General features: G+C 47.4%; 3 protein-coding genes across 4 annotated transcripts; 1 reads left to right on the forward strand and 2 right to left on the reverse strand.

Annotated features, from left to right (window-relative positions):
• Positions 1–768: 768 nt before the first annotated feature.
• On the reverse strand, positions 769–2,620 carry LOC135804427 (diphosphoinositol polyphosphate phosphohydrolase 1-like; the record flags this gene model as incomplete). The annotated part of the gene is given in 2 exon segments (XM_065318296.1): positions 769–879; positions 2,214–2,620. Coding segments are annotated over 2 exon segments (270 nt in total), but the record flags the coding sequence as incomplete, so codon positions are not given.
• Positions 2,621–2,824: 204 nt separating this feature from the next.
• On the forward strand, positions 2,825–12,409 carry LOC135804429 (probable cardiolipin synthase (CMP-forming)). The gene is made up of 7 exons (XM_065318298.1): positions 2,825–3,169; positions 5,151–5,291; positions 7,401–7,530; positions 9,666–9,751; positions 10,200–10,268; positions 10,953–11,044; positions 12,040–12,409. Exons 1-7 carry the CDS (start codon positions 2,891–2,893, stop codon positions 12,125–12,127), a joined length of 885 nt encoding a protein of 294 aa, XP_065174370.1. The 5' UTR covers positions 2,825–2,890; the 3' UTR covers positions 12,128–12,409.
• Positions 12,410–14,114: 1,705 nt separating this feature from the next.
• On the reverse strand, positions 14,115–18,927 carry LOC135804430 (uncharacterized). 2 transcript variants are annotated; one of them, XR_010551063.1, is made up of 3 exons: positions 16,594–18,927; positions 15,704–16,045; positions 14,115–15,169 (listed from the first exon to the last, which is right to left on the reverse strand). XR_010551063.1 is itself a non-coding variant. In XM_065318299.1 (2 exons), exons 1-2 carry the CDS (start codon positions 18,861–18,863, stop codon positions 15,799–15,801), a joined length of 2,517 nt encoding a protein of 838 aa, XP_065174371.1. In that variant the 5' UTR covers positions 18,864–18,927; the 3' UTR covers positions 15,176–15,798. The 2 variants fall into 2 exon arrangements, 1 of the variants encoding a protein (XP_065174371.1); XM_065318299.1 differs by lacking the exon at positions 14,115–15,169 and having other exon boundaries at positions 15,176–16,045.
• Positions 18,928–23,744: the final 4,817 nt, after the last annotated feature.

Genomic DNA, 23,744 nt, shown 5'->3' on the forward strand with positions numbered 1-23,744 from the left:
TCTCTCCGCTAAATGTGTGATTGTGGAATAAAATTAGTTCCAGATGTGCAACTCCTCAAGCAGCGCGAGCTATGCAGTGCAGTGAATACCACCGAGTACCGTACTGGGTAGTACTTCCAAGTACCTCCCTGGTCCTGGTGCCCATTTGTTATCAGGACGTGGATCATACATGCATAATACATGTTCCATACTCATTACTGGTAACTTGTGTGATAAGTTACATGGCTGCTTGATACGGATAAGACAGACCGAAGCAGTTCTACCCAGGAGCAAAAGAAAGTGGCTGACCCCGCGTTCTCCAGATACACTCAGGCGTCATCTTAGGCACAAGCTAAACTCACCTCGTAAACACCAAGGAAGCGAGCTAGGGTCCCCGAACACCAGCCTAGTAGTAGAACACAAGATCATGGAAATAAACTTGATACAGCGACAATCGACTGAAGCCAGCCACACACGATGCAGTGCAGTGGTGTGTGCGTGTGTGTGTGTGGAGAGAGAGAGAGAGAGAGAGAGAGAGAGAGAGAGAGAGAGAGAGAGAGAGAGAGAGAGAGAGAGAGAGAGAGAGGGAGAGAAAGAGATAGAGACCAGGACACTACATGCAGAATGGAAACCTACTGATGCCTCACCTCATGCAGCAACAGATAACAGATTTACACTTAGTCTGTGCTATCATCACAGTTTCACTGTGTACCTGACTGGAATGCACATACATGGCTTGGACAAGCTGTGAGACAACAACCATTATTCTCCAAAGGCATTGTGTCTCACCTCCTCCAGAGCTTCCCGAACAGCGCATTCGCTAAGAGTTTCGCCAGGGTCTACACCGCCAGCTGGGACTATGAACATATGCTGGCGGCTAGACGACGACACCAGAAGAATCTGTTGGCAGAATGGAGGTACAAGGACGGGTCAATATCCACTGCAACTTGAGATAATGAGACTACAGCAGCTAGCCCGTGTATGCACTACTCGTTGTGCAAAGTCATGATGACACAACCATAATCAGATTCAAAATTTCATCGTTACTGGGAGGTGTAATTGCCATAAAACGCTCTGAATGATACAAAATATTTGTTCGAAATACAGCCACTTTAGGTTACCGTGTATACGACTCCCTGATAAAATTATATAATTGGAGAAGGATGCCGCAGCTGTCATCACCATGACTTGGATAACAGTCTGCAACAACTACACGTAATTTGGGACCATGTGCCAAGTGCACTCTCTCTCTCTCTCTCTCTCTCTCTCCCTCCCTCCCTCCCTCCCTCCCTCCCTCCCTCCCTCCCTCTCTCTCTCTCTCTCTCTCTCTCTCTCTCTCTCTCTCTCTCTCTCTCTCTCTCTCTCTCTCTCGACATACAGGGCAGGGCGTCAGCACCTTACTTACAGTCGTGTCAGAAGTGAAAAATCCCAAAAAAAACTAGTGCTAGAATTGCCCTTGACCTGGCCAGTGTGCAAATACAGTGTTTTCTCTAATAAAAGCAGTCTCCAATAAAGGCGCACTGCAGCTGCATGCATGCATTGAAAAAGGAAAGAAAAAAAGGCGACATTCTCCAATAAAAGGCATGTGCAACTTTGCCCGAATGCACCGGGAGTCTCTGTTACAAGGTACCGGGTACCACACGTGGGCTTCTCATCTCCTTAGTTCTCTTTTTTATGTTGGTTACCGGTAAGAAATATATATTCTGTGCGACAACCGTTTCGTACCCTTAATTTCTGGTACGGACACTGGTATTTATCGGAAGTATGAACGGCAAAGTGGGCTTGAAATTATAAAAGCACAGTCTCCAATAAAGGCGCGTCTCCAAAAAAGCACGAGTCGGACCGTCGGAGGGTGGTTCACAAAATAAAAGACGCATGCTTTTGCTTTTATCAGAGAAACGCGGTACAGTGAATCCGTGTTTTGCTTTTTTTGCTATTCTAAAAGCACTACTGGTAGCACACTAGGCACTAATTTGCTCAATATTGCCCCTCGATATGCTTCTTGTGGATAGTTTTCCACTTTACATCTCACCTACACCACTATTAGTAACTTTTACTTGACAGGTGTGGCAATTTTAAGCGCCCCTCTAATCCCCATTGATATAAAGTATAATGCAGAGGGGCACTACTGTTTATGGAGTTAGAACAACTCACGGCCAATTAGCAGTGGAACTTACCCGTTGAAAATTAATAAAAAGGTCTGAACAAGGAATGTTGACAAAACAGTTTCATACCTCTTTTTCTTCATTATTCCGAAATATAATGCAACCAGCTCGTCGACGAAATCCATCAGCATCAAAAGTCCTCATCTGGGAATTCTTCCCCGGACGTCTCTCCCCACTGTCTCGCAGCCATTTCTCATTCACCTCACGGCAAAAGTCTCCCTGGCTCATCAGAACACTCGAGTAGCCTGCCAGCTATTCAGTGATGGCCTAAAGTTAGAGAATTCTCATTTCCTGAGCCATCCCCTTGTAAACCAACCAGTTAACTAACCTGCACTTTGCTACAGTGTTGCTCCGACTAGTCAGGGAACAATTATGGTGAAACTACTGCTATGAAAATGAGCATGAGCTATTATTTTCAGAAACAAAATTGCCACTTCCACATTGAGTTTGCCATCACTCCTCAGTACTGAATCGGGGAGTAGTATAAATGCACCTGGCATTTTACTACTCCCTTGTGGCATGGTCCCATGCATGCACGCGCGCAGCGCCACGCGTGCACGCATGTGTCAAGTCAAGCTTGCAACTGGTCGGCCAGGCCGGTGGGATAGGACAGTAGGGCGCGCATCGGAAAGGCGCTGGGACATTAGGGCGCCGGGCCCCTCTGTAAAAGTATGGATTTTTCAGTGTGACATTTTAAATAATTGCATACTTGTAAAAGGAGTATTTCGTTTGGCCACACGTTTAAGATGGCCAGCCTAGTTTGTAGACGTTGTTCAAGTATATTCCCTACCAGGCGGAATATTTTCAGAGATATACAGGGGCTCTCAACCTTTAGGCGAAGTCTTGTTTTGCTGTCCAAACAAAATGACAATTTTAATTTTGTTACGTGTGGAAATGATGTTTCAAGGAACCACCTCAGAACTCCCCTCGATTCGTCCTTAGGCCTGGTGTTCGCCAGGCGTTATTGTGCTGAGAAAGGTGATCGAAAGCAAGAACAGGAATCCTCCGAAAATGACAGTGCAAAGGTAGGGAGGAGGCCAGTCCATACATTGTTCCATGACGTAATCATTGTACTGAAGCAGTGATTTAAGAAAGGAGGAAACCCTGATGAGATGTATCTCCCCCCTCCCCCCCCCCCCCCCCCCCCCCCGACGTCAATTCTGTCGACCGTGATTAGGGCCGATTTCCACTACGGTACCGTCAATGCCGTGTCGACGATTTGGGTGGGTCACGTGTACCACATGGTACGTGCTGGAAGCTGAGAGTGATTTACACCTGCGCACAGTCGTTCCGTGCATTCCGTGCAGGCCGGATCACCATTTTTATCAACTTCTGACTTTGGTCTGGAGGGAAAATAGCAGGGGAGATGACTGGGGAAAGCTTGAAAATCAATCAATCGAAAAGCCAAGAAAAAACTTCGTACCACAAATACCGAAGAAAGAAAAACTTTGTTTGACTTCCTATCAGGGAGTAGTAAAATACCAACTACTCACTGCATTCGACCTCACGGAATACCACGGCATGCCGTTTCCATCTCCCAGAGGCCCTCGGCACCGGAATGGCCACGACGTGGTACGGCACGAGCCACGGAATGCACTCTCGCCAAAACTGCCCTTCACGTGAGCAAGACACCATAGGTGCTCACGGCACGGCACTCATGGTACCGTTGTGGAAATCAGCCCTAAGCGTGAAACGGTAGGTCTCCTTGCCAATAAACATGTAGACGCTCTTCTCGTCTGGAGCCGACACGACACGGGCACAGTGAGGTTACGCTCGTCCAACTTCTTTGTAACCGTGCGCCCGCCTGACGGGTGCTGGTGGACGAATGCGGATGATCATGAATCAGTGGGTGAACCGTGGGTTTACAGTGGGTGTACAGCAGAAGGATCAGGATGCCAGAACAATTGATCATGCAGTGCGTTTAACAGTGGCATTGTGGGGATATCCAGTACTAGTACTAGACTGTCTGTAGGTGGGTGCCATCTGTGATTACTGCCGTGCCCGATTGCATTAAGTTATGTCTTCTTTTCTGGCCAGACTGACACGGGGTGTGTAGAGCGAGTAGACGTGGAGAAAACCTACACGGATTACTGCAGGTGTACCGCGTGGGTGGTTGCTGTGGAGCCCGGGTGGGCGTGCATGCCCTGAAGTCATGCCGCTACATAATTACGATGATGCAGGTTTGGCATGGCAGTCTGGTGGCTATATCTCCATGCATGCTGGAGACACGGTTCCATGACACACTGATCACCTATGGCTTGCACACGGTTTTGCACAGTGCATGCCCGCATTCTTGTTGTCAGGCGGATCTACAGTGCTGCTCAATGAAATCCAATCGCGTGAGTTCAGTTTGCGTAGCCCTGCACCAGTACACATCCCAGCGTTGTCAGGCCAATGGCTGCGCAGCATCCGGCGTGGCATTCACTAGCTTGATTGCGTTCCATGGAGCAGCACTGTACTAGGTTGCGCTGTATACGAGGACTTTAAAATGCTGTAATTGTGATGTGCTCATTGCCTGTTGAAATGATGGGTTTTGCATTTACTGGTTTGCACAGACAGATTCTAAAGAGTTGAAATGCACAAATGGTTGAAATGCACACACTTGAGAGGAATCAAAAGCGTTTCTGCTGTAACTCTGAGTTTCATTGTTTTAACCGATCATCGGACAGCAACTTGACTACAATTTTGGATGGTTGATATGTGTACCAGTCAACACAACCTGGCTGGCATTCTTGATACTTCAGTAGGACTGAAAGAGCTGTTGCTTGTGATGTGCTCTGTCTCTCTGTCTGTCTCTGTCTCTGTCTCTCTCTCTCTCCCTCCGTCTCTCTGTCTGTCTCTGTCTCTGTCTCTCTCTCTCTCCCTCTGTCTCTCTCTCCCTCTGTCTCTCTCTCTCTGTCTCTCTCTCTCTGTCTCTCTCTCTCTGTCTCTGTCTCTCTCTCTCTCTCTCTCTCTCTCTCTCTCTCTCTCTCTCTCTCTCTCTCTCTCTCTCTTTCTCATCGTCAGGACGAGGATAAAGTACTTACTATTCCGAATGCCCTGTCGGCGTTTCGCATCCTCATGGCTCCGTACGTTGGTTACCTGATCGTGCAGGATAGTCTGTCAATGGCCATGGGGCTGTTCCTGGTCTGCGGTGCCACTGATTCGGTAGGTTTACTGCACTACTTGTGTGTGTGTGTCTGTGTGTGTGTGTGTGTGTGTGTGTCTGTGTGTGTGTGTCTGTGTGTGTGCGTGCGTGCGTGCGTGTGTGTCAACCTGTCGGAAGGCTACCTTGTGTGTGTGTGTGTGTGTGTGTGTGTGTGTGTGTGTGTGTGTGTGTGTGTGTGTGTGTGTGTGTGTGTGTGTGTGTGTCAACCTGTCGGAAGGCTACCTTCTCTGTGTGTGAGTGTGTGTGTGTGTGTGTGTGGTCGCACACGTCTTTCTTCTCTTTCTCATTCTCCTAGCTCTTCTTTCATTCTCCTGGGTGGTTACCAACAGCCAGTGTATGCCGGAGTATGTGGTGTGGTGTGTGTGTGTGTCGAAAAAGAATGAAAAATGAATAAAATGAAAAATAGGGATTCACTGGCCAGAAAAAGCCACTTCAATCAGCTGTGTGGTGGATACCAGGCTAAAAGTAGTGGCGGTCAATTCATCAGCCTTGCAAGCTGTTGAATGGTGTAATCCCAGCACTAGTTGCTATGTCTAACATAGCTGTTCGCTATCATTGCTTCTGCGATGGGCAGGTCTGAAGTCTGACGTGTGTGTGTATGTGTGTGTGTGTCGATTTCCAATCGAGAGGATGCGGGCTCAATTCCCGACGATTATGGTCGCACACGTCTTTCTTCTCTTTCTCGGACTCTTCCTGACTTTTCTTTCATTCTCCTGGGTGGTTACCAACAGCCAGTGTATGCCGGAGTATGTGGTGTGGTGTGTGTGTAGAAAAAAGAAAAAAATGGAAAAATGAAAAATAGGGATTCACTGGCCAGAAAAAGTCACTTCAAACAGTTGTGTGGTGGATACCAGGCTAAAGATAGTGGTGGTCAATTCATCAGCCTTGCAAGCTGTTGAATGGTGTAAACCCAGCACAAGTTGTTCGCTATCATCGCTTCCACGATGGGCATGTCTGAGGTCTGAGGTGTGTGTGTGTGTGCGTTTGTGTGTGTGTGTATGTATGTGAGAAGACCATTTTCTCTTCTCTTTTTCTTGGATACATCTAGTTGCAATGATTGAAGCAGTCAGTGAGTGGACTCCTTATCTTGATAGAATTTGTGCGAACTCTGTGTAGCTCAGCAGCTGAGTGTTGACCAGTAATGCCTTCAACCCAAAAGGCGACTTCGGCAATAATGCGATAGGAAAGTTGTTTGCTCCCCACAATGGAGCTCGCACTTTATTGCCGAGCTTCCAGTGTGGGGAGCAACCCCACCGACCAACCAACTTTCCTGTGTTTATAAAACGCGAATTTAATATACCGTATTTTTCCGGTGTTGTAAGTCGACCTTTTACGACTTAAAATAGAAGGAGAAAGGGTGGGGGTCGACTTACAACCGGGATTCGACTTATAACCGAGAACTATCAGTATCTTACAAAAAATGACCTGCACTGCATGCACGAATGCACCATGTTTACACAGTTTTGCCAGTTTATTGGCCTTTTTCAAGGATTGGGACGTTATATCCTCCAATAAGGAATGTTTACATGATTTGTTGATGTGTTAGTAGCAGGAGGTGGTTAGTAGTGCTTCTTTGGGTGAAAACTTTAAAACACAGAATTGAGACCTCCAGATACGGGGGTCGACTTATAACCGGGGTCGACTTACAACCGGTAAAATACGGGGTATTTCAACGTGTCCCACCCTCTCTATTTGAACTATCAACAGACAACTGGTATGGTGTTGCTGCTTTTGCCATGCAACCTGTGCACTAGTATAAAGTGAGAAGCATACAAGAGCGAAATTACTGAACATGATGGGTCCTTCAACTAACGAATATAATATATGACTCAGCAACATACTTATTTTAGTGTCAGAGGGGTGTGTTCTATTTGATATTCCTTGAGTTGGTGTCCCACTGACTGGTGCATGGTTCCGACGAGGGTTTTTTAAAGGCTACCTCGTGGTCTTACCAGGCTGCAGTCGTCTAATCTGCATAGCATCATGTATGGTAGTTTTCATTGTACACTCTGTGTGTGTGTGTGTGTGCGCGTGTGGGTGTGTCTGTCTGTCTGTCTGTCTGTCTATCTGTCTGTGTGTATGCATATCATGTGCTTCTGCCTGTCCAGATTGATGGCTACATTGCTCGTCGGTTCCCGGGTCAGCAGTCCGTGCTGGGCAGTGTGCTGGATCCGCTTGGTGACAAGCTGATGGTCGGCATTATTTCTCTGTGTTTAACGTACACTGGCCTCTTTCCTTGTGAGTCCTAGCCGTGTATTTGTGCGTGTGCATGTGTGTGTGTGCTGTGAATTATATATTATAGCCTTGGCATGTGACGGATTTCGCAGATGCACTTGGATGCTTCCTGCATCTCCATTGACATAGCGTATGCCTTGGGCATTTGGCCTAACCTCAGCTTACGTTGCTAATCACTCAAATTCTTTTATTACTGTTTAGCACAAGAGTTATGTCGTATCCGAATCTCATATAGCATAATTTGTGCTATATTGATTGTTGTTGTTGTTGTCGTTGTTTGATTGTTTGAATTCTTTATTCTCAGTCTAGGGGTGAAACAATTATACCGACTATTCGAGTACTCGCTCTGTTTTTCAAGAATAATCGTACTCAGAATAAATCAGAGTACTTGTTCATACATGGTACATGCATATACCATGGAAATCTGCAGTTTTAGAGCAGCAGTCGGTAGATATTGATGTGCAGACTGTGTGGTGAACATTTGTACATGATTAGAGGGAGCCCAAATGACCCACCAATCAATAAACCTGAGAAAAATGACTGCCACTTGATGTGACATTTTTAGGAGATGAAGAATATTCGATTGGAAAAATCAGAGAACTCGAACTCGGGATCTTAACGCCAACTTTCACCCCTAATTCTCGCGATGGCACCATCGCCAATAAGAGATAGTTGTTGTTGTTGTTGTTGCTGCTGCTGCTGTTGTTGTTGTTGTTGTTGTTGACAGGAATAGGTTGCCTGATGATCATAGTAATACGTGAAACTCAGAGTTGCGACACAGCTTCCAATCTCTCTTGTGTTAACAGGAATATGAATATAGAAAGTATTTAGCGAAATTGAATAGTTGGAGGGTATTGCACTTTGGTACGGAGGGTATTGCACTTTGGTACGCATCTATTCCTAGTCCGGTGGTCACATCTGGAAGAGCACACATGCATGACAGGAATGGGGTTTCAGAAATGATAGTACTGTACTGTACTGGTCCTCTAGTACGTACAGGCTACACGTGCAATTACTGGCCGCCTTTGGTGCGTAAATTCATTCACCAAAGGCCACAGATGATTGATTGGAACTTATTATTATAATTATGATAAATCTGAAGGACGGTTCAACACGAGAGTCTCGTATGGGAGACAGCAAGGTAGAGCGACAACTTATCTACCACAACTTCACTTGAACAAGAGAGTCTCGTCACTGAGTAACTTCAGCCTGTCAAAGTCTCGTAAGAGAGTGAGTCGGAGAGTGAATGCGAGTATAATGAATCCTACAAGAGAGGGAAAAGGCGAGCGGGAAAAGACGTGAACGGGAAAAAGGTGACAGGGAAAGGTTGAGCGTCAAAAGGGGGGATCAGCCGAGCACAGACTAGACAGTAAGGGGGAAAGAGGTCAGCAGTGCGTAACAGGACAGGGGAAGCGGAAAGAAGTCCGCCGGAAATGCATGTGTGTGTATGTGCGTGTGTGTATGCGTAGGGAAGGATGTGTAAATGGGTAAGGCGGTCGATTCTTAGACGACTGTCTGGATGGCATTTGTCACTTCGTTGAGCGTCCGCAATCTGCTTCATTGTTAGTGGCCCGGCGACCTCGGCAGTAACAGCAACAGCTACTATGTCTCCACCCTTCACCTCCTCAACAAGGAGTCGGTACACGAGTGAGCACATCAGCTTGGTTTTTATCCGTGGGCATCCACTCCACAGTAACTACCAGGTCTCAGGTAGTGATCATGTCCGCAACAATCTGCAGACGACGTTGAACCAGAGTTCCGTACAAGCCCTTGGCTCGCACTCGACAAACATTGCCGACAACATCACGCAACCAGCTGGCCCGTTTGTGACATCTGGTCCATGGTTGGTTGACATCGTCGTCACTCTCAGTGTCGCGTTCAGAAGTGCAGGTGTCTTGTTCGAATCGAGCAGTACGGGGATGAGGAGCTGGCTGGGAGCTCATGACCATGACTAGGGTGGTGCTCACTTCTTCTGCTGCGATCCCTTGCGAGTTGCAGCTCAACCTAGGGCACCTTTTTTTCTTGTACTTGTAGAACGTGGCCAAATGGACCTGCATGCCATCGAAGTGTTATTGTTCTTGCTGCTCTTGCTGCTGCTGCCACCTTCCATTGTTGTTGTATGTGCTGAACACGGCCAGGGCAGTTGCTTAGCGCGATTCTATTGAAGGACGTTGGCTTGATCGTAGCCAGCCTTGCCGTACGCTACCACACTCTTGAAAAACCGGTAAGGGGCCGACATTCTTTGTTTTTGTAATGAACCAGCTGTCAAAGTTTCTTCATCCCCCCCCCCCCCCCCCCTCCCTCACCTTTCCTCACAGTTCAACAGAGAAAAATTGAATCCTAATCATGGTCTGCTTGGATGTGTAATCCGGTATTCCGGAAGAGCTTTAAGGCTATGTACTCACCTATGCTTGTTACACTCACTTATCTGCGTTTATTGCTATAGAGAAACTGTATTGATGCATACAGCACACTGACTTTTAAGGCGAGTGAATGTCCATTCCCCTTCAGCCAAGAGCCATGTTTTCGATTTGTGTACCCTGTACCAATGTGGCAACCAAGTGGTGTTAATATCCGGGGTGTGAACTCCACTCTGAGACAAGTTGACTTTTTATCATTCTCGTCCTCTGTGTGCACCCGTCTTATTTATTGTATAATTGCTGTGGCTGCAGAAAACTCTGCAGCGGTTTTTCGACGTTACCAATGCTACTGTCCAGTTCAAGCCAAACACAATTGGCAAGGTTAGTGCTGCGGTGGTATTGTGTGGTGGTGTGGTAGCAGTGTGTTGTTCCTGCCCGTACGCCTAGCTCTGGCAAGTGTCTCACACCTACCGCTTGCCATCTCTGGGTAATGCAGGGCATGCGCAGAGTGTTCTCTTAACACCTCTTTTGCAGTGCAGTGGCACGTCCCTTAGGGCGCGTTCAGACTACCGTGAACCCCGTCAAACCGTGAATGCCGATAAACCGTGAAGGACATTCACACTACCGATAACAAACTAACGTTACCGTGAAGTTTTCAGCTCTCACCGCGGCACTGACAAGGGATTTTCCCTTTTTTTCGCAGCGCGCATGCAGCCTGAGCACTTTTTTACTGCCGGTAAAAGTTTACTGCCGCAGCAGCCGCGGCAGTAAAACTTTCCCACCGGTAACGTGCCAGTAACGTCACGTGATCAAATCACCTCGGCGACTTTCCCAATCGGTCACTTTTTATCGGTAGTCTGAACGCGCCCTTAGCGAGCACCTCTCAACTAAAGCATAATTCACAATACCACTTTCTGCAAGGTGTCTGTATTTTGAGAGATTCCGCTGTAAGTTCCTTTTTGTTCAGCATTATGTTTCAATTGTTTTGTACAACGCATCTCATCTAACTTTCTACATTATCTTGTACTTGTATGGTTTTCTCCTCCTCGCCACCCTGCACACTAGCGAGCGATGTTCCTTCAGATCCTGGCGATTACGTCAAGCCTGGCGGCCCCCATTCTCTCTCTTGCCAACCATCCAGCGCTTGTCGGTCTGTGGTGAGTAAATTGTTTTCGCCTTACCAGTTGTTTTTTCCGTGTAGAACTAATGTGTTTGCTTCCAATGGCTGACTTCCTTTGCTAGCTTACTTTAGCTTCTTGAGATGTGCATGTCTGGGGTGGGGTATAGAATTATGCCATCGACTGTTGTAGTACATTAGCAGATGCAGCCAATTCCTGATTTGTTCTTCACCTACCCCGGCGTCCAACCACCTATGTGCACACATTGTTGACATACTCCTGGCCAAGCACAGTGCGATGTCTCGCTTTCACAGTAGCATATTCAGCCTTGTGCAAGTTGAAGTTGCCGCTGCGTTGCGCAATTTCCGTAATCGCAGGTCCATCCATGTGATAAGTTGCCAATCTCCTCCGTATCTGACCAAGATGTGGTAGTTGGCTGAGGTGGCCTGTGACAAACCTGCAGCCCGAAGGTTGGTATGAAAAGCTGCAGTAACCTCATATGGTGTCACAACTGAAGCAAAGCCCTATGACTTTATGTCACACGCCTTCGCCAGTTTTGGGGGCCATAGTCTTCAAGCAGGCAAGCCAAGGCCCTTTGGAGATCGGATCCAGCATGTAGAGGATGTGCGTATCTCCATTCTCCTTCCACAGTGGTATCTACCTTGTTCACGACTGCACTGTCACCATCACCATCACCGCTTCACATGATTTCCTCGCATTTCCTTTTTTGTGCTGTCTCCTCGACGATTGTTTAAACTTCCTTTTTTTTCATTAGGCTTTGATGCCGGAAAGCACGTCATGACGTTATTTGAACCAAACGGAGAGCTGCATTGTCTTGCCATCTCGAGGAACCGCAAGAACGAATTGCCGATTTCTTTTCCTGCGGGCATTGGCACATTGTATGGCACCGGGAAATCTGTTTTTCGACTCTTCTGAGAGCGCTGCCCATCATCTTGCAGGATGTGGCGGAAGCGCATGTGTTCTGTGTTCACGATGGGTCGGCGTTCGTATCTTTTTGTTGTTGGTGCGCTCAGGTGGGTGACTGGGGCGGCTACCGTTGCCTCTGGTCTCAGCTACATTCCCGGTAGCGGCTTCAAGAAACTGACCAAGCGCCGTTCGTAGGATGTGTCTGGCTACCACATGCTGTACTGCAGGTCAGTACTGCAACTGGCAAGAGAGCACACATGCACGCACGCACACATACTCAAACACATGCCTGTGTTCACTTCATTGTGCGCATGGCAACAGTGGCCAAGCTGCTATTGGTGCATTAGCTGTTACGGTAGTGCTTGTGCACAGTTACCCTGTCAAGTTGCAGTGTACCGGTGCTGGCAAGGCAGTGGTGTGATGTTCGTCTGCTGTAGTAATAATCATGCCAGCTGAAGGAGATAGAGAGGGGGGGGGGGGGGGATGCCTGGGATGCTGGATCATCCCATCATAGCACATTTCTGAGCGCTTGTTTTGATTATACTTTTCTCCTTTTTTCGTTTAGAAGCATTCTGACCTCTAGGTTGGAGTTCGGTCTCATGCAACCTCCTTTTTGACCGTTTTGTTTTCAGTGTGCAGCTGACAATGTATTGTCTAACATTTTAATAGCAATCATTTTTCCTAATGGTGGCCTGGATCGCCTCGAACTTCAGCGTCTCTGGCAGCACCCACATGCGCTGCCAGCTGATCCCCCGCTCACATACTCCTCACATAGGCCCATCACACAAGTACACTGTACTGCATTCCATGAGATTGACTTGACTTGAGCATTAGTATCATGCTAGCTTAGTAACCCATCGAATACACGCTGGCTGTCGCTAGTGTAGCCTTTTCTGATTTATCTTGTCAGTGCGTTGACTTCTTGACTGAGTTTATTTTCTCTGAGATATGCACGAATATTGACTTCTTGAGCATTTAAAAAAATATCCTTTAGTTCCTTGTTTTGCCTCTGCCTGCACGGTTGGCGTCGTTAGGGCACACATTGTCCGGTATTGCCGTGGTTGATTGGGCGGAGACGTGACGGCTCTTCTTTCTCTGCCATGGAAGCGGCCAGTGTTTCATCATGTTGCGCATGTAGATGTTGTAAGAAGCTCCCATGCCCTCACACATGTAGTAACAGTGCTGCAGTGTAAGCTACTAGTAGTTGTTATCGAGCACTGCTTTTCGTGAGGAGGAGAGCAGCGTGCAGTAACAGTATGAGTAGTGCATATTGGCATCTCCTCCCCGTACTACAATCTCCTCCCCGTACTACATGATTGTACTGTAAGAGTTGAATCTCTAACGGGGCACAGAGTCTAGCGTTTCAACGAGAGAGAAAATTCATCGTTAACTCAAGAAACGATACAGGTCAGTTATTCCATCTCTCCTCTTCACTAGAGATCTAGAAGACAGGTGTGTGCTGGCAGGGTCGTTACGTTAAACGTTGTGCCCGCCATGGGATTTTTTGCATAATCGTTAGACTCGTCACACTTTCAACTCCTACTGTAATTGATAACACATACTGTACAGGCAGAAAATTTCGTCGGTCAATAATGTCGTCCAACTCCAAAGAAAGGGAGTTCGTCAGGTTGAAAATTGCGTCCATGGATCACAAGAGTGTATTAAAAAGCTGGACAAATCGACTTTAGTCCGGCATTTAATTTAGTCCAAAGCTCCTTGGACGAAGAAGACGAACATTTCTGCTTATACAGTACATGTACATCAACTTTCTTGTTGCTGATGCTACTAGAGTAGAACTTCACATGTAACTACATGGACCCGGGTATCCGGAATCCTTTTATTCGATGCGTTCACAATCGAAACACACCCTTTAATGAGAGTCTGACTATCGGCTGGACGAGAATGGAGAATTGAAGGCGAACAAACACACCGTGTCGATATTGCTGTCCGACCCGTTCCAGAGTTGCGAGTCCAAAATCCTTGTCTCTTTTTCCATTTCTTTCTTTCCTCATGTGACATACCATACCAGTATAAGCGCCGTGCTTATATATTTTTCAATCCCCCTCTCATACTTACGCCAACAATACCAGGTTTCCCGGTATTCTACCGGAAAACTAGGGCAAATACCAGCCTACCGGGAATTTGTGAAGAACGAAAGGGAAATAGCGCAGAACCACGAGTCTTCAGAAACAACTTTTTGCGGTGTTTGAAATGCGAATTGTGACCAGTGCGCCGCACATACACCCGATTTCTCTGTTGGTGTCGGAGGAATCCATGAAGTGAAGCAGTAGAAGCATGCGAAAACATACAACGTTGCCAGTTGTGTCTTTCAAACCACAACGAAATGAAGACGCAAAGCGAAAACCAGGATTGCGGGCAAAAAAAGAGAGAAAACTGGCCGAAATTGGCAACAAAAAAATCAGGGTGACAGGAGAAAACTAAGGGAAACTGGGCGTGTGTGTAAGGGAACAGAGTTGGCTGGGTTGGGTAAGTATGTATACTAGGCCTAATGTATACCCATTACGTATACGCTTATACTGGAGACCGTGCTTGTATGTTTTCAACCAATACATGTATATTCGTTCAGAGCCAGGAGAAATACATGGCAGATATCATGCATGCAACACTAAACTCCACTCCAAAAGAAGTGCCCATAAAGGGAAGCGAACATAGACGCACGCGCGCGCCCACACATCCACACAAACACTCAAGTTTCGAGGCCAGTTTCGGTTTACAGATCGTCGTCATCGTTGTCATCCTCTTCACTCTCTTTCTCTCTCTCTCTCTCTCTCTCTCTCTCTCTCTCTCTCTCTCTCTCTCTCTCTCTCTCTCTCTCTCTCTCTCTCTCTCTCTCGTTGTGATAGTCTCCTCCTTCACGCACCTCCTTCACGCATCATCTTCTCTTCTTGCTCGCTGTGCTTATCATCGGGTGCCAGTATGGACTCAGAGATGATGTTGCAGCCTGACTGTACTATATACATGGTGTAGCCAACAATTTGGACGACTGAATATGGTACAACGTCAATACATCGGGTATACATGAAAACATGTAGTGATTGTCCTGACAGAAATGCAGAAAATCCAGGCCGATTGTCCAGGGTAAAATCCAGGCATTGTCCTGGGTAAAATCCAGGCATTGTCCTGGGTAAAAAAAGAGAGTGAATGTAACCACCATGCATGCCGGTATGTTAGGTTGCTTGCAGCCAGGCCCTAAGTGAGGCTCAGCTGTACTGCTGCCTTAGGCCACCCTTTGTTAATTCATTGTTTAACGTCCTTTTTTTCGCGAAAAGGTACGCGGGAGGGCGGAAAAAAAACAAAAGCCCGTTCCAAAAACTGGAAACCCAATCAAACATTTTGACCAGTAAAGCATGTGATATATACAATATTTCTGGGTCTAACGGCACTTGCAGGCATAGAACAACACTCTTTGATGGTACATTGGAGCACATGCCTGATGAATCCAACAAAACAGGTACATAGCATGGAGTTAGCATGTCATGAATTCATTACATCTGGATTTTTACTTGGACACACACCGTACGATATTTAAAAGCCAACAAAAAAAGAAAAAGAACACAAGACAAAGGCATGCCCGGGCCGGGAGGCAAGATTATAAGTTTAAGGTCATGATCGGCACACTGTGAAACTACACAATCATGTATTTACAACTTCGCATATTATTAGTACTACTACTTTCTTGGGTTTTTTTCCGGTCGGAGGCAAAAAGGTACGCGGGCGCGGACGTTAAACAACGAAAAAAGAAAGGGTGGCCTTAGTCTTAGCTGCACTGAGCACATACCAGCACTGCTATACATGCATACTTGTGAAGCTTACCAGTCAGTACTGCGCTGCACTCGGCTTCAGCGCTAGTACTCCATGAGGGACTTCTGCTGGACCATATCCTCCAGCCTTTTCACAATGGTCTGGAACGATGGTCTCTCCTGTACGTCTTTATGCCAGCATTTCTCCACCAGAGTTCGATAGTCGTATGGCATGCGTGCTGGCAGGTCAGGTCGACGGCCTGCAATCACTTGGCTGCGGATTTCTTCGAAATCAGAAGTGCCAGGGTATGGTGTCTGACGACTGAATATTTCCCACAGGACGATGCCATAGCTGCAGAAGGAAGTAGTGTACAAAAGGAAACTTTCAACAGATGCAGAACAAATACACCAGTTTCATACCATGGCTGAAGACTGGGGAAGAGCACATCTCATTTTTGAAATAGACAGCTCAGGCTAAATCTCCACTGTACCGGTAACAGCTGAGGTCAAAGACTCAAACTTAAAAAAAAAGCAAACCACCCATATACTAACATGGGCTAATTTGTACTCGTGATGCGATGGAATTTCGTTTATACTCTCTTACCCAATGCTGTAGACAGCAAGCTGTTTCGGCCATAAAGGCCTCATCAGTACAGCTACGAGCTAAATAGGCCGAGCTACCAGCCATGATGCAAAGGAGGCACCACAGACATTAAGATAGCTCATCGCTCTAGCGCCAGAGTGCAAACTGCGAAAAGTAGCAGGCAATGCGTGATGCAGCAGCACTAGAGCAGCCTACCGAGATTGCTCAACAAGACGAAAGCCGAGGAGCGTAATACCCAATGCTGGAGACAGCAAGCTGTTTCGGCCATAAAGGCCTCATAAGTACAGCTCTCTTACCTGTAAACATCTGTAGCACAGTTGAACTTCGTGTCAGTCAGTGTTTCCGGAGCGCTCCATGCACTTTCCACGTATCGCCTCGACACCCCACCTCCAATAAGCTTCCTACACTTTGTCGGTGACATCAGCAGAAGTGCTTGACTCTCGTCAGTCTCACTCTCTTCCTCGGAGTTCGGGAAGAGTGCTCCCTGAGTTCCTGACACAAGTTCACTGCGATCTTGACATGTTCCACCTTGCTCATCTGCTCTGGACAGTAGACCCATCATGCCAAAATCAGCCACTTTCACCACCCATTTCTCCGTCACTAGCAGGTTTGGTGTTTTCAGATTACAGTGGATGCGGGCAGGGTCCAGTCCATGCAGAAACTTCATGCCCCGTGCTGCCTGCAAGGCAAAGCGCAGTGAGTCATCTGGCGTAACACTGATGTCATGATCGTGGAGGATTGCATGCAGTGAACCTCTCATAGCATGCTCCAGCACAATGAACGGCTGATTCGTCTTGGGATCCGTGCCGGCACCCAGGAACATTATCACATTCTGGTGTCGAACACGTCGGAGCTCCTCCGCCTCCAGATAGAATTTCTCTTTTCTCGTCTCTGCCATCTTGATGTTTCGTAGCAGCTTCACAACTACTCTGGTGTCGAAGACCTTGGCCAGCCAGATAAAGCAAGCTCCTGTCTTGGCTATGCGGTGAAGCAGGTTGATCTCATGGCGTTCAATGATACGACTGCGAGCTAGTTCGCGCAGGAGTTTCTCAATGTCACTGAGACGCTGCTCCATGGACTGCAACTCCTTATCCTTCTTCTGGGATTCTTTCTTTGTCTTGATGCATGCACGGATAGTAGTGAGCAAGACTGCAGCAAACACAACTGCAGATCCAACAGCAGCGGCAATGAAGATCAGTGGTAACTGACAGTTATCATACTGCACATAGCCCACAGGGCACGAACAAACAGCGGATCCGTTCACCACTAGGCATTTGCCTCGATGACAATGATCGTTTGCGCATGGATTCTGCGCAAAGCATGACTCCTGGTTGTCTGTGAAGTTTGTCAATTGGAACCCAGGACAGCGGCGACAAACGTCTGAGAGTGTGTCGGAGTAGAACCCGTTCTGACATGGGCTACACTTCTTGGTCCAGTCACCGCCATTGCCCCAGCCAATTGGACAAGTGTGTTGAGTGAGTAATCGTCCAGTGCAAGTTGTTGAAGCTGACATGTATGACAGTGGAGCATCTTTGAGCGTCACAAGGCTGGCCTTGTTTGATGTGGACATGCCGCCAAACATATAGTTCTCGTAGACTTGGTGGAAAGCAACAGGCACGTGCCTGAAATACGGCAGGACATCCACTGCACTTCGATTGCTGTCGTTGAACTGTAGGAAGTGAGCAGTGCAGGCATTGTAGCAAGGGTAGCCAGCACCCATTTGACTGCCACCAAGCAGCAGGAAGGCATGCTCTGAAAGGACACTCAAAGTGTGTCCGTACCTGTTCTGTGGGAATGATGCCAGTGCGCTGTGTTGTATGGCGCTGCACGATGCCGTTCCGCGTTCTGTGCCAAGTTGGTGGAGGTGCAGCCGGAAGAAGTCGCCACATTTGTGCTTTTTCTGCATGTCAAATTGTCCACTGACACCGCCATAGACGTAAATATCATGGCTTCCGGTGACTGTTACGGAATGTCCAACAAGTGTGGGCAGACCTAGTTTGCCTGTGCTCAGGGACCACCATTGACTATGGCATGTAGATAAATTGTTGAAGACCAAAGCACTAATATTTCCAGTGGGCAGAAGCTCCAAAGTAGACGTATCAACCACAGCCATACCACCATATGCTATTAGAACTGGATTACCACTGTCTTCAGTCACTGTAAATACTGCTTGTCCCAGGACAGTACTTGCTCTAGGTAGAGGCGCCAGGTGCCTATCTCCAATGCTGGCTTTTTGCCAGTAGTGCTTGTGCAGGTCAAAGCACCATACGTCAGATGAGGCATTCCCCTGCAACACGCGCGTGCCTCCGATCATAACGGCTTTACTGACACTTTCTGAGTGCAGTTTTACCACGGAGTGCAGAATAAGAGACGGTGGTGTGGCACCATGTTGCTGGATGCTCTTCTTCAGGTAGCCACCCGTATTCGGTAGGTAGAACCATACTGGGAAGGTACTGTATCTTGGTATCCGAGTCTCACTGCTATCATCATTCGTACCCGAGCATAGGCTACCAAGGAACACCAGTGCTCTTGTCTCGTGGGAATTCGGCTTCTCTGAATGTAGCATGGTTTCCACGGGTGTAGGTGAAAAACATCTGAAATTCCCAACAAACTGGAAGGCTTGATCCTCACGGGCTGTAAGCGGATTGATATCAACAGGTGCCTCCGGAGATGTTGTCACAGCACTAGTATTTCCATATGCACATGCCTTGTTCATGTCGGACTTGATTGTGAACACAAGCTCTTCACTTTGAATGCGGTATGCGTCCGTGACAATCACACGGTGATTGTGCACAGTCACCTCCATCCGGGTATACTTTTCAATGCCCTTCGCATAGCGTTGCCTTATTACGGACTGCTTACTGAGCAGTGTGGATCCATGGAAAGACCAGCATAAGCTGGGCATGTCAAATACCCACACATCAAGTCCTTCCAACATAGTATACATGGTAGCCCACACAACGATACGTTCTTGGACGACGATTAGCTGTTGATTCTCCATATCATAGCTGCCCAAAGGTCGCTGTGGAAGACAAGAGTGGCAGGCATGTTCCAGACAGCGCTGTGGCGGAGCGGGCAGTTCTGTCCACTTCCGTGTAGCTACTTCAAACATCCACAAATCACAGAGTGCTGTGTATCCATCTTGGACTCGAGTAGTTCCGCTGTACATCAACAGTGTTGTTTCATTCACCGACACAACCAAGGGTGACACTCTACCTTGTGGCCATTCTGCTTCCTGCTGAGATCCATTTGTCATTGCGGCCTGTGCATTTCCTGGTGGATGTAGAAGTTCCCACTCTGGTTGCTCCTCCTGTTCTCCAGTAGCAGCATTCACTATGCGCAGTCTCCATACTTGGTCAGAATATACCCAACCATAGCGACACGGTGGTGCATACTTTGTGCGATTAGCACATCTAGTTCTACCACCAAACACCAGTAGATCCGTGCGCTTCGTCGAGTCCTGATCTACTGCCACTAGAGTGTGAAATCGACGTGGCACTTTCTCACCCCCTACAGCATTCAGCAACTCGAAGTTCTCTTCCACAATTGTCCAGCTTTGCACCAAAGAGCAGTTGGGATGGCTGCCAAAACCGAACAGGTAGACTTGTTGGCGTGCGTGGCTGAAGGCCAGAGCAGGTCGGATGCTGCTGATGTCCAGGCATACAGCCGGTAATCCCCGCAGACGCAGTGCTGGATGCAGCCACCAAGTTTGCCCATCGTTTTGCGATACATCATAGGAGTAGTGAAAGATACGATGTGGATCGTCATTGTCGAGTGCGAGGAGTTCCAAAGCAGGGTACGTCAAAGTGAACTCGTTGTCTTTACGCTTCACGGCGCTGGGGAGCATGAGTGGTCGGAATAACGCCGAATCTGGCCTCAATAGATCAAATTCTCCTTGTTGAGCCGCTTGCTCGGAAGTAAATGGCACCAGGAGTGAAGGCAACTTGCTCAACCTGTTCTTACCACTGGCTGTTTCGTCAGCATCCTCACCATTTTCTTGCACTTCAGCGTAGTTGGTAGGTCTGGCGCGGCCTCTATCGCCTGCTCCGATCCCGTGAGCCCGAGTATTCCCTTCAGCTGGAGGAGATCTAGCGGATCTTTCATTATCCTTGGCTGAGGTTCGACCGAGTCTGTGGGTATTGCTATCACCATGATCAGTTCTGGTCATGCTGAGCGATGTATGTGAGGTCATTGCCACAATCCGGTCAAGGACCTGGAACAGTGACTGGCTCCCTCCAGATCCAGCACTAGCACTACGCGCCTTGGATGTAAATGACCGCATGGTCACGCCGCCGGCCAATGCCTGCCTCATTGACATTGTTGAGTGGTCATTGGTGTATTCCGCCTCCTCTTGCGAAACCACGTTGGCCGGCAGCCCCAGAAAGCTTCCTACGAAATGGACGAGCGCGAAAGCTGTAATGAGCGCCGACATGGTCCGACTGCGTACTTGCAGCGTAGTTCGCAAGCCCGGGTCACTTTTTTTTATGGCCAAGTCACAAGACTGTGCATGTGGCTCGATTTGTAAATTATTTCACCAATCTGATTCTTGGTATCCGAATGATTGCAAAGCCCAATAATAAAATAAGACAGTTATATTCTCCAACTACAAGTTGTGTTCTCAATGCCAATGATTCATCGCTCACCCCACAGGGGGCTGGGCTGGTCTCCTTTTGTCAACATCCGATTTGGCACACTAATGAGTATGACTGCCAAAATGTTATAATTATTATAACGAGAACTGAAACGTGGAAGAACGTCGTTGTCCAAGTCTCTTTTACACTGCCACGCAAGCTTATCGTTTTTTCTGGTGCAGGTCTGCCAGTTTTCTCTGGTCCCCATCGATGATGGCGGTCGGAAACACAGAATACAGGTAACTGATTTTACTAGGCAGTAGCTTACTACTATACTAGGCAGTAGCTGATCCGAGCTGGAGCCAGATGAGATGCATGGTCGCAACCTTCCACCGATCATCACTGCTTGATAATGATTATGCAGCTAAACTAAACGGTATTCACCGGTATAAATGAGTGATCGCAATCACCAGGTGTTCAATTGCAGTCCGACGCAACATTGTATTCCTAGTGTAGAGTGTGTGATGAAAAAAGCGCGTCAACAAAATGTCCGTCACGACGGAAACGGGCTGAGAAGAAATCGTTCGAGCATATCTTCAATGGAAATACCCCAAACTAACTAACTTCCTTGCGTAATTAGTGCCAAGCACGTGCCACGTACAATAATACTGGCTCCAGGCTAGCTGGAACGAATATTATTTTAGCCTGTGGCCCAAAAGGAAACTACATGACTTTACTCGTACTGTCAAAGTGTCATGTACCTGGCCTCTTTTACGGGCAAATTAACACATGAGGACGTATTGCAGTTCTACTGGCTTGCACTCCTATTGCCTATTGGGATCAATGGTGCCCTGAGTCTGACCCGGAGGATAATTAGTTAATTACCTGCGCACTAGTAATAATGTATGCCGTCAGCATCAGTGCACAGACTACATGACTGTAGTGTTTTCACGATCTACAAGTACAAGGACTATCATAATCATTATGTTATGTAATAGACTAATAGTAATACTAGTACCAGTTGTAACCAGGCTGCACTGCCTGTAGTGTAGACCATGGTACTAGTAGACGACTACAAGTACAAGAGTATTTTTTCCCAGGCCAGAGTTCAAATCGCTGGTATGGTAGGGAACCAGCAGAAGCTGTTCAGTAGTGCACGCATGCGTATCGTTGGATTCGCCCAGCAATGAACCGTGAGGCAGTGCCGGAATCGCGGCCGGCTACACCTATACATGTATAAGTAGTTCTTTGACTTACAAAGACTTTGTGTTATTAGCGTCCATCAGCTTACAAGTAGGGGAGTTACATGCATAGTATCTACACCAAGTTTGTAGACTAGGGTCATCATGGTCATAGGGAGACGACACGGTGGATGTGCGGGCGACGGACTGAGTGTATTATATTATTATTACATGTATGTGCTTGTTCGCGTAGACATCAGCATGGCCTGCAGCTGCATTAATGGGCACGCAAACCATGCAAACCAGCCAAAAGTGTTCGCATAAGCCACTTCGAATAGATACAAAAGACCACAACAGTTTCAGAAAAAAAGAAGAAATATGCGAAAAGAAGACAAAAACTAGGGTGCCGACACCACTCGGGCACAGATGCCCACCCAACCGCTTCGATCAGCAGCAAGGGCACGGAACGCCTCCAGATCGACTTTGCTTGACAAGGAAAGTCCAATCCGCTTGGCATCATCTTGTAGTAGCGTTGGTAATAATAATAATATTGAAATATCTTCATTAGGATGACCCAGAGGCTTGTCGCCTATCAAGGGGTTCACCGCTTTGAAGGATGTACATGTACATGTACATGTACATGTATGAGCTAAAGTGAAAGTAGTGAAAAGTTGTGCAGCGTGAATGCGTTGGGGAGCACACAGGGGGACCGGGGGGTATGTACATGGCGTAGGCATACCGGAGAGCGAAGCACTATGTTTGCAAGTGAGTTTGCGAAGCTCATTCTTGAAAACAATAATGGATGGTTCTGCAGTTAGTCTTGGTGGGAGGCAGTTCCATAAGAGGGAGGTTTGGAAGAGAAACAACGATTTTGATGTGGTCTTTGCTTTAGGGAGAATAATTTTGTTAGGGCGTCTCGCACTCTGCGTGATATTGAAATGGAATGAAGCTAGGAAACGTCGATACTTGAAAATAAATTTGTGCATGGTAACTAAGCTTAAAAACTGCCTGCGGTAAAGAAGGGATTCAATGTTAGCTTTTTTATTAAGATCCTACTTGGGTGTATTAAAGTCGATTCGGATTTTGCGTTTCCTAAGGTATGATCTTGCAAACCTGGCCTGGACTCTATCCAGCTCAGTCAAGTCGCTTGAACGAAGACGGAAGGACCACACTACGACGCTATACTCAATCATACGCGTACGTGAAGGAGAAGTCTGCGACAGACCAGCTTATTATACTTACCCAGCAAATGGCCGACTACATTGATGAGCGTCTGAACTTCGACCTGGTCTCCCTAGATTTCTGCAAGGCATTTGACAGAGTAAGCCACTCAACTCTCCTCCGTCAAGTCAGCAACTTCTCGGACCATAAAGTCACTGCCTGGACTAAGAGTTATTTGCAGGATCGAAGCATAGCCGTGAAGATTGAGTCATGCATGTCAGTGCCCAAAGTCACCAACTGTGGTGTTCCCCAGGGATCGCATCTGTCTCCTCTACTGTTCGTGATCTACATTAATGACCTACCAGAAGCCATACATCATTCGCACACCTTCTTGTTTGCGGATGATGTCACTCTACTTTTGCCGTACAAAGGCTCTCTGTCAAGTCCTGGTATCCAAGCGGACATTCATGCATGTCAAAACTGGGCCAGGGAAAGAGGCGGAGAGTTTTCGCCCTCAAAAACTTCTGTTTTAAG

This window comes from Sycon ciliatum, chromosome 1, assembly GCF_964019385.1.
Source record: "Sycon ciliatum chromosome 1, ocSycCili1.1, whole genome shotgun sequence".
NCBI lineage: Eukaryota > Metazoa > Porifera > Calcarea > Leucosolenida > Sycettidae > Sycon > Sycon ciliatum.

Excerpts from the sequence above, each read along its gene's own strand:
- LOC135804429 (XM_065318298.1), top strand. The coding sequence starts at position 2,891 with ATGGCCAGCCTAGTTTGTAGACGTTGTTCAAGTATATTCCCTACCAGG. Across the intron at positions 3,170-5,150 it reads CCGAAAATGACAGTGCAAAG|GACGAGGATAAAGTACTTAC; the intron begins GTAGGGAGGAGG and ends TCTCATCGTCAG. Across the intron at positions 9,752-10,199 it reads ACCACACTCTTGAAAAACCG|AAAACTCTGCAGCGGTTTTT; the intron begins GTAAGGGGCCGA and ends CTGTGGCTGCAG.
- LOC135804430 (XM_065318299.1), bottom strand. The coding sequence starts at position 18,863 with ATGCTACATTCAGAGAAGCCGAATTCCCACGAGACAAGAGCACTGGTG. Across the intron at positions 16,046-16,593 it reads TGTGCTACAGATGTTTACAG|CTATGGCATCGTCCTGTGGG; the intron begins GTAAGAGAGCTG and ends TTCCTTCTGCAG.